We start from the raw sequence: 9,762 nt of genomic DNA on the forward strand, positions 1-9,762 counted from the left end.
AATAAATACACACACACACACACACACACACATGTGTGTGTGTGTGTGTGTGTGTGTGTGTGTGTGTGTGTGTGGATGATCAGCAGTGTCATGTGGACATAAAAACATTAATAATATTGTTTGCTTGTATTTTTTTATTCATATGGGACAGTGCACAAGTGACCAAAAACAAAACAGACAAAGCAAGGGAATGATAACAAGAAAACTGCATTAACATGATCAACTTCAATTGAAATAACTCGCATGTGTACAATATTTGTGGGAGATTTCATGAGGATTCATCATTTTTAAGTCAGAGTGAAGTGCACACTGGCAAAGTGGCAGCCAGATATCAGTTGGAGTCCACCACCACCGTACAGCTTATCACTCACCTGCCAGTATGTCTGTATTCCTGGCTGCAATGGTCTTAATCTTCACAATGCCAGACTCTGCGGCCTAGGGCGCAAAAAAGGAGAGAGGAGGCATTTATATTCAACATGACATGTATCAAAAGTTGCTGATGGTGCAGCACCGGTGCGACCGTTTGGTGGACACAACCCTGCTGTGATGGCTGCAGGGGAGAAACAGCCTGGCCGGGCTGCAGAGAGGCAGGAGGAGGGCTGGGTAAATCTGTTGAGAGCAGGCTTCAACTTCAGAGGGATTTGCTGGTTGGAATGATTTCCCCAGTGAGGTGTCAGGCAGGGGTGGTAAGATATGGAAAGGGGGAAGAAGGAATGCCAAGAGACAGAGAGGGCGGGGGGGGGGGGGGTGATATGGAGACATACGAAATGTGAGTGAGTCTGTATAAGAGAAACAGAGATACTGAGTGTTTCCCAGTCAAAACAGTCTGTTCTTATCTATCCACAACAATCACAAGCCACCGAAAGCCTGTCTATCCTCTGATGTTTTGTTTTTTTTTTTTACCACTTTTCATGGCAAAAACCTACAACATACAATGTGCACATTTGTACTTTCAGACAACTGTACTGTAAATCTGCAGATTGAAACAAAATAACTACACTGTTTATCTCTGCATCAGTCATCTCAGCATTTTTCCTTTGGCGACCTGATGCTGAGGTAACCACCATCTGCACAGCCCACACATGGCAGGAGAGGCACATGGTGAACAAAGGCAGTCTGCCTCATTTAACTCTCTTTGTCCCTGTTGTTGATATGACTTCCTTGTGAAAAGAGTAAAATGGAGCATTTGATACATTAAAAACAGTCCATATTGAAGCCTTTAATCTCCACATCTAGCACATCACTGGATCATTTCTCATACATCAGTGGCAGCAGCAGAGCGACATCCTCAGCTGAGCACACAGTCACTGGGCGTGCATTACCTTGATGCATTTTTCATATGGCCACTGCATGATCTGACTACATTCCAGGCATGCATGTGCTGCAAATGACTAGAAACTCAACTGCCATCTCGAAACCACCATCATACTGTGATCTCTGCGGCCACAGAGCTACACTATATCGTATATGACCATTTCTAGTGTAACATGGTGAAAAATATCTTATTATCTAAGTGAAGAAAGCAGCACAACATTCTACCGACACATTCACTGTGTGGGCAATACTCAAGCACAATCTAATGATAAGCAAATGATGCCACTGGGACTGGGAGAAATAATTAAATTGCTCCTTATGTTGAAGTGGCTGAAAACTTTGGCTAACGACTGCATCACTTGAACGTGTCATTTGAACAGCCACAAAGTCGAGCCACTTGCCCAGCAACCGTCAGTGGGCTGGGCCGTTAAGACAAACTGTGAGCTGGCCGTTTACCATACAGCTCCTTATAAAGCTAATCTTCAAAAAATGCTAGTCTCCCTCTTCTCCTTTGTTCCTCAAACGAAGCCAGAGGTCTTTGCAGGGCAATGAGAACACAGAGAGCTTACAACCACATTGTGGCTGCGTTGATATTCAGAGGCTGAGACCGTAATATACTGAACCCATGATGCATAACTGAAAAGATGAGTGTCAGAACTGGAAAGTTTGGGATAGCGGTCAAGAAACAAACAACTGAAACGATATTTCCAGCTTTACAATAAAAAGCTAGGGTAAGCTTTCCTCTGGCTTTGCATTGGCTAATTAAATTTAGACATATGATGAGTTCATGGCTGCAACGATTAGCTGTTTGATCAATTAGTTGATCGACAGAAAATTAAAAGTGAACAATTTTGATAATGGATTAACTGTCATCTTAATATCATTGTAAATTAAATCTGTTTGTGTTGTGAACTGTTTAGCAGATAAAAACAAGTCACTTAAAGACATTGCTTTCAGTTCTGGGAACCTTTCTTAACAAAACAATTTATCAGTTGATCATAAAATATACACAAGATTCATCCATGATGATTTTTAGCTGCAGCCCGAGATGAGTTGTGCTTCAGTTACTGATCGTGTTCATAAATCTTCACACTTGTGAACCTGTGACGCTTTATCAGCACCTACATACCAACCTAACCTAATTGCACACTGTGCTGCAGCTGTCAATCAAGCCAACTGAAATGTGTCGCTCAGAAATTCTGCAGCCCCAGGGTAGTGAGAAAGATGAGCATGTTTTCTCCAATCACCAAGATTGCCCTTGAAATACTTCTGACGAGAGCCTTCTTTGTATTTATCAAAAGGGTCTGGCTTTGCCAAAGTGGCCATGCAGGTTGAGGAACAGACTACACTTATGGAAAAGCAGAACTCAGGGAGTACTGAAGTTATTATTAAGATATGTGGCCCCCAGGATGGTGTTAAATGATAATATCGGGTGTTAGGGAGGTGATTTAACAGGCTAATATCCTCTATGATTTGCTAAGGCTGATGATGATGATGAGATGCAGAAGTGCCATCTTGAAAAATAATTTTGAATAACCTCATGTGTCCATTGCACAGCTCCTCAAAAACATGTTTTCCTCTATGACTGCAGAATCTGTTGTGGGACAAATAGAACCAGTAAACCAATAAATGCCTCTAATTAGAAGCAGATTGTTTGGCTTTGTTCAGCCTTTAGTGGAAACATGAAACCAATGACAATAAATCCCTGCATGTAAAGAAAGGGTGACATTTTTATGCACTAAATCTTTTGAGACTGGTCTCATCTTGAGAGAGTTCAAGCTTGCATGAAAACAAGGAAATATACAGATTTTTCCGCCTACTTCTTCACAGAAAGTACAGTTTAAGCTTTCTGTTGTAGTACAGCTAAGTGCAGACCTTGCTTTTCTATGAATACTGTCAGCATTGTGAAGTCACCAGCATGTGGAGGGAAATACCACTGGGCCGATGATGTCCCCCATCGGGTTATCGGGTTATCTCATGGAGGATTTCTTTCAGTCTTTATGAAAGCCTAAAGCCAGTTCATGGTGTAGTGGTAATCAGGTGTCTAATGTACCACTGTACTGAGAGCAAAATGTGAAAACTTTTAACCACTGGCATGTTGTCAGGGCATCATATTCACTATAGTTGGTGATCCTTACATGCTAATGTTTTTTTAAGCTTGAAATGCGTCTATAGCACCAGGCATCAAAAGAATAAAAAGTTAGTATCACATTGTTCAGCCTCTTATTTGCTTACTTATAGTTTGATTTGATATTTCTTCATCTAAATCATAACTTTGTCATTTTAGACTCTTCTATTTGGGCAGAGTTCTCGTAGGGCTGCTTGTGAGATTTGGAGAAAACATATTCATATTAGTCAATCCAATGTACCGAAAAGGGTTAGGCTCTGCACTGGCATCAAAATCTAGTATAAAGTAAGTCTAGTATGATCTTTTTACCATTTAGGTCTTCAGATCTCACCATGTAATGATGAACATAACATTAATCATTTAAGTATTTTCCATGCTAATATTTTACAATTGTATGAATGTGAAAGATTAAGCCAGAACGCTCGAGTAGGTACGTACACAGTCCTGCACAAAGCTGATTTTAAAATCGCAAACAGCCAGTTGAAAGGGACATTAAATACTGGCGTCAGCTGTATGAATGATGTCAGAAGCAGGCTGTGTCAGGAAGTGCTCGGTACTTTCAGTTCTTCTCCAGAGCCTTTTTTTTGTGTGTGTGGGGATCCTCAAAGCGGAACTGACCCATGTGTGAGTGCCAGCTCACTTCTTTGAAAAGCAACATTAGTGAAGCTCATCACAGATTGACTTCATTAGAAACATGCTGTGAGAGTCTCAAAACTCAGCAGTTTTTTGGGAACTGACTTGGCATATTATGAAAAAGGCTTATTCAGTCAGAAATTCGGTGTAATGGTGTCAGTTCACCAAATCCTCACTCCGTGTTGCTTGCTAGTTTGTCTCTGTACAGCCTACATGACCTGTCTTGCAAATGAGTTGGGCTAAGCGAGCCATACAAAGGTTGCCCATAATGCTTTCATTAATTCTGCAGGTTTTCCCAAGACAAGCAGTCACATTTCAGTGCGAGCTACACGCAGCTGACAGCACCTGACTCATCCTCATAGAGAGCAGAGAGCTGGCTGCCTGATGGTTTTCTTTTTCACCTAGGCGAAAGCAATCAGAGCACAACAAACAGCAAAGCCCTGGTGGTTTCACCGACTGCTACTCAATGAAAGAAAGGTTCTGAGTGTGAAGCTATGATGTAGAAAAATCAATGGGACTCTTCTTGGCTCCTCTTAACCCAGAGAAACCACTGGCTGTGGTGCAATGTCACTGTGGGAGACGGGCTGGGAAATGTGGGAGGAACTGGAATGGAGACAGGCTGGGAAATGAAGACAGGGCTTCTCAGACTTCTTTTGCAATAAGGATACGATCATTTGGTGTTAAGGTTTGATCCTTCGTGAACAAACATGACAGGAATTCATTTCAAATGTCTCAGCAGCAAATTCATTCAAAAGCAGAACAACCCTGATTCCAAAAAAGTTATGATGTGGTGTACATCATAAATAAAACAGAGTGCGATCATTTGCTTATCCTTTTAGACATATAGTCAATTGAAAACTGGGCAACGATAATATATTTAATGTCTGACCTCATCACCTGCATTGATTTTTGTAAATTTCTGCTTATTCTGAATTTAATGTAGCAACACGTTACAAATAATTTGGGACAGGAGCAACTAAAGACTGGAAAAGTTGTGGAATGCCACAAAAACACCTGTTTGGAAGATTCCACAGGTAAACAGGTTCATTGACACCTTGAAAGGCTCAGTCATTCACAAGCAAAGATGGAGCGAGGTTCACCACTTTGTGAGCTCATGATTGTATGAAGGATGTTACTACATGGGCTCAGAAACACTTTGTGAAACAGCTGTCGGTAAACACAGTTCATCTGCAAAAGACTGCATTCAGTTTTAATGTTTTACACAGCATCCCAACTTCTTCGAAATCCCATTTATGGGTGCTGAAAATTTGGATAAGACAAATAAAAAGGTAATCTTCTGTGAGAATTTCAGGAGATGTGTTAAATCACCTGAAAATCATAAAAAGAAAATGCATTCTAATAATGGACAGAGTGAGGACTACATTTGTGAGTTGTCACAGGCACACAAATAACATGAATTCACAACAGCCTCCAGTACTCAGCTTGTTTGCAGCCCAATAACATCCCAGCAAATACAACCATGCTGGCTCAAATTGGAAAAGGTTGTTTCAATCACACAACTATCAACACGAGCGCGAGTGAGCTCAGACTGCGGGGAACATAAAAGTGGCTCCCTGCACTGCTGTGATCCCTGAGGGAAGATGCCGGTGAGGACCAGGAAACACGGGTGATGATAAATCAATATTGAAGGAGATACTTCGTGAGGGCCCGAGGCAGGGGCCAGCAAGCAGCCTGAGACGTAAGACCAGATGTACGCTTTTTATGGTCCTGCGTGACCGCCACACGGCTCATTTTGAACTGTCAGGCACTCGAGTGAATCAGTCTGCAGTGACAGAAACGAAAAAGAGCTGGAAGCACTTGCTGAACTATTTCTCTTTCTCATTGTAATGTTGTCTTTAAGCAAGGTGAGACCAGAGGGAGAACAAACTAAGCCGGTGTAGCCTGATGTGTGTTTCCCTGCTGAGCTGGCTGACGAATATTCCCATGGCCCAAAGGCCTCACATACAGTACAGCATTTCATCTCATGACCCGTGTGACCACTCTAACATATGCAAACAAACAGTGAGCTTGCTATACCTGTGAGTTACAGGGAATTAAGGTAAAGAGGCTCTGACTGCGATGGTGTCAGCTGAATTACATAACACTGGCAAACACTATCTGCACTCTATGTACATTCAGTGACGAGTAAATGATGAATGACATCTTTATGCTCACACAGTAAGGTAATGCAGCGCAGCCAAACCATGAGAGAGCAAATGGAGGTGGTGTTCATCAAATATTGTATGACACCAGCCTCATACTCATAATTGTATTTTTTTAGAATTACATTAAGGTTCAAAAGAAAATACATTCCTGATGTAAATGAACTCTCACACAAACCACATGGACTGCTGAAAGCAGAGCACGTAATAAAGGGGGTTGTGTCATTTGGGAGCAAAGTGAAGTCATAAAGCTGGGTTGTTGTCTTCCATGTGGGAATCTAACAATACACATACACTGTAAGAAGCCCTGACATTGCATAGCACACTGAATAGTACAATCTTTGTACTATTCTGTTCTCAAACTAAGCCACAATGCCACAAACACTGCTATGCAACGAAGCCAGTGAGTAATTCCAAGGAACGTGTATAGAAAAAAAACACCTCTATGAAATTGCTCTTGGCTGGGTCAATACCGGAAAGCTTCCTGTGAAACCAACCAGCAATGTGAGATCCTAGACAGACCCACACAGGCCAAACAGAGGTCTTCTTCCATGTCAAATGTAAAAACACACAGTATTTAGCTGAAACAGGTTCACTGCCCACTCATTAATGCACAACTGGCATAAAAACAACAACGGTTCATCCTCACAGATCACAAAGGCAAATGTTTCCTCATTAGCGGTATCTATCTATCTAGCCTCGCTGACAGTTGTGAGATAACCAGCTGATTTCTGCAGCCACCCCCAACACAACTGGTTTGAATGGAAATGTGTCATTTGTTTGAGGTCCTCAAGGCATCTACACACAACTATTTAGGACAACTCACAAACCTCAAGGTGCACAAGTGAGGAAATTGGGATGACTTCACACTTTAACAAAAGATGACATACAGAGGTGTATTTTCTCTGTTTGCATGGCCGACTTATAATGCAACTCAACTGTAAAGCATCACTCTCTTGCCTTAAGTGCCTGCAAAGTGGGGAATAATTGAGTATTGATGTATTGGGTAACTGTCTTCCAAAGGCAGACATTCAATCTAGACAAAACTCACTACATGTTATTGGAAATAAAGCATGGATGGTTGGTTTACCAAAATTAGAAAATATCTACCCCTGCTGGAGGTAATAACTTACAACCCACCAGTCACTCAAAGTTAACTCATTACTTGAGTCGAAAATCTAGCAGCTTCTTTCACATTTTAGTAGCATTTGGCTGGTGGCTGGTGCTAATTTCCCACCCTGCCTCTAGTATTTTAGCCACTCAAAAACGGTTTAATTTGGCCATTTGTTACTGAGTGCACAACTACTACAAGGGGTAAGTGAGGAAATGTGTTTTTTTGTGTGATTTGGGTGAGCTGAGGCTTAAAAATACCGTACTTTCACGCAATTCAAAGCAATGTGGCACAGCTAGCTTAACTGTTGTATCGAGGAACATGTCTCGTGCATGAAGCTAGCCACAACATGTAGCCAATCATGTAAATACAGACGTGGGTCAGATGAGTTCGTTTGGGTGCATATGTGCTACTACTTGAATGCTTTACATTAGTTACATTAACCAAAAAAGGTGGGACACACGCCATTTTAAACACCTGTATGTCCATGTATTTGAACGCTTAGGTGGCAGGAAGGCCCAGCAGCTGACACAACTTTTAATTTACAGTACGAGGACAACTCAGTGTCAACATCCCACTGCAGACCAGAGGCCCGGCGGTTGACGAGGAAACGGGCTCAAACAAAGACGCAAAATCTACATTATTACGAATATAATATGAGATTCACACACAAGACAACCTGCTGAACACCAAGGTAACGGCTCAGCGAAGCTAACTAGCCGGCTAACCTCTTTGACTGGGGGGAATTTCTTCTTGCACTCCATGGACAGAGACCGCAGGTCCGTCTGCATGTTCTCCAGCAATTTCTTCACCGCTTCGGGACTGCTGGTCGACATCTTTGACGGCGTCTTCGACAGAAATCTCAAGAAACTTCACACGGTAAGGAATGTCGGAGCGCAGTCGCCCCCCACCCATCCACAGCGGGAATATAATCCGTTGCTACTTTATTCGGCTCCCTTGGAGAGGAAAATAAAAACGCAGCGGTCCATTGACACAGTATCCCACTTCTCTGCTTTGAGCGCCCGTGCGCAGGAGAGGAGCGATGACACCGGCATATGTTCCTCTTCCTCACAGCCCGTTCACATCAGCCTCGAGGAATAGCATCGTTTCTTTTTATTCTTGTTTCTTAAGGCTGCTCACTAATCGAAGATATTTGCCAAATTGAGCAGTCTGCCATCGGCGGCCGACAGCTCCACTTTCCTTCCCACAATGCTTCGGTGGACAGTGACACGTCACTCGGACTTCCGTAAACAGTGACCGATTCAGAATAATGGCCACAGCGACCCCTGCTGGAAAAGCTTGGAACAGACAGATAGCGACAAGCCACGTCTAGACGCTTCTGCGCAGTTAGGTCGACGTGCGCCACCTAAAGGCTGGGAGAGGAGTTGCAGCAGCTGTTATAGAAACGGCTGCCTCTTTAAAATTATTCTCTTTCTATTTTACCATGCGCACGATTTCATTAGTGTGCACGTAAATATTTCAATTTCCCCTTCTTTACACTTTTACTCCACAACATATCAGTGGGAAATATTTATCTGACAGCTGTTCTGACTAGTTTTTAGTGCAGATATAGATTTTGAATTCAGAACATTTGACCAATTTGTAAAATATGGTGAATTGTTATTGTTAACGGCCCTTCAGTTTATAAAGTTGCTCAAATTGGTTCCAACTGCAACATCAAAATGCTGCTTGCATGTTTTTGCATCAGTATATTAATCCAATAAAAAAAATGTTATATTGGTGATAAAACACACACACAATAATAACACTGCTCTGCGTAGAGTATTTTTACTTTTGATACTGTTATGAAATACATTTTTTAATGCAGGACTCAGTATTTTTACATTGTGCCATTGCTACTTTTACTTAGGTAACTGATCTGAATACGAGCAACACCACTGATATTGTATAACTAATAATATAAAATTCAGACTGTGGCTTCTTAAATAATTTATGATGAATTTATGAAATATTTCCACTTCTAACCATACACTCAGTTGCCAGTTTATAAGATGCACTTAAAGGGATTTATTTTACAGTTAATCAATAGGTATGATGGCACACTAAACTGAGGGGATGAGGTGCATTAAAGTAAGGTAGGAGCATTAGTCAGCATGGATATTGCTGCAAGACTGAAAAATGATATGTGCCGCCACGGCAAAAAGGAGCACCCATTCCCTGAGGCTGCACAGTGACAACCAGAAGGAGCCCACTTATTGACTGTGCAGAGAGGCACTTCTCTGTCATGCCATAGCAGTAAACAGACTGCACCAGGTTCCTGATTCCCTTCTGGTCCTTGTTCAGATTTCACTGCTTTTTCACTGCATAGTTTTGAGAAGAAACATTTTAATTTTTTTCCATTTTTAATCTAAATGAAGTCAAGAAACAATTCCATTTTTTAACAATATTCAACT

At 41.8% G+C, this 9,762-nt stretch overlaps 1 protein-coding gene across 2 annotated transcripts in view; it reads right to left on the reverse strand.

Annotated features, from left to right (window-relative positions):
• Nucleotides 1-8,567, reverse strand: part of mon2 (MON2 homolog, regulator of endosome-to-Golgi trafficking) — a 36,549-nt gene extending 27,982 nt beyond the window's left edge. For both annotated transcript variants that reach the window (XM_076732518.1, XM_076732517.1), the window contains exons 1-2: nucleotides 8,077-8,567; nucleotides 372-435 (exon numbers count right to left, since the gene is read on the reverse strand). In XM_076732518.1, coding sequence (XP_076588633.1) covers nucleotides 372-435; nucleotides 8,077-8,184 — 172 coding nt within the window. In that variant the 5' untranslated portion in view covers nucleotides 8,185-8,567. The remainder of the gene's footprint in view (nucleotides 1-371; nucleotides 436-8,076) is intronic.
• Between the last annotated feature and the right edge of the window lie 1,195 nt (nucleotides 8,568-9,762).

This window comes from Chaetodon auriga, chromosome 6 (genome assembly GCF_051107435.1).
Source record: "Chaetodon auriga isolate fChaAug3 chromosome 6, fChaAug3.hap1, whole genome shotgun sequence".
Classification (NCBI taxonomy): domain Eukaryota; kingdom Metazoa; phylum Chordata; class Actinopteri; order Chaetodontiformes; family Chaetodontidae; genus Chaetodon; species Chaetodon auriga.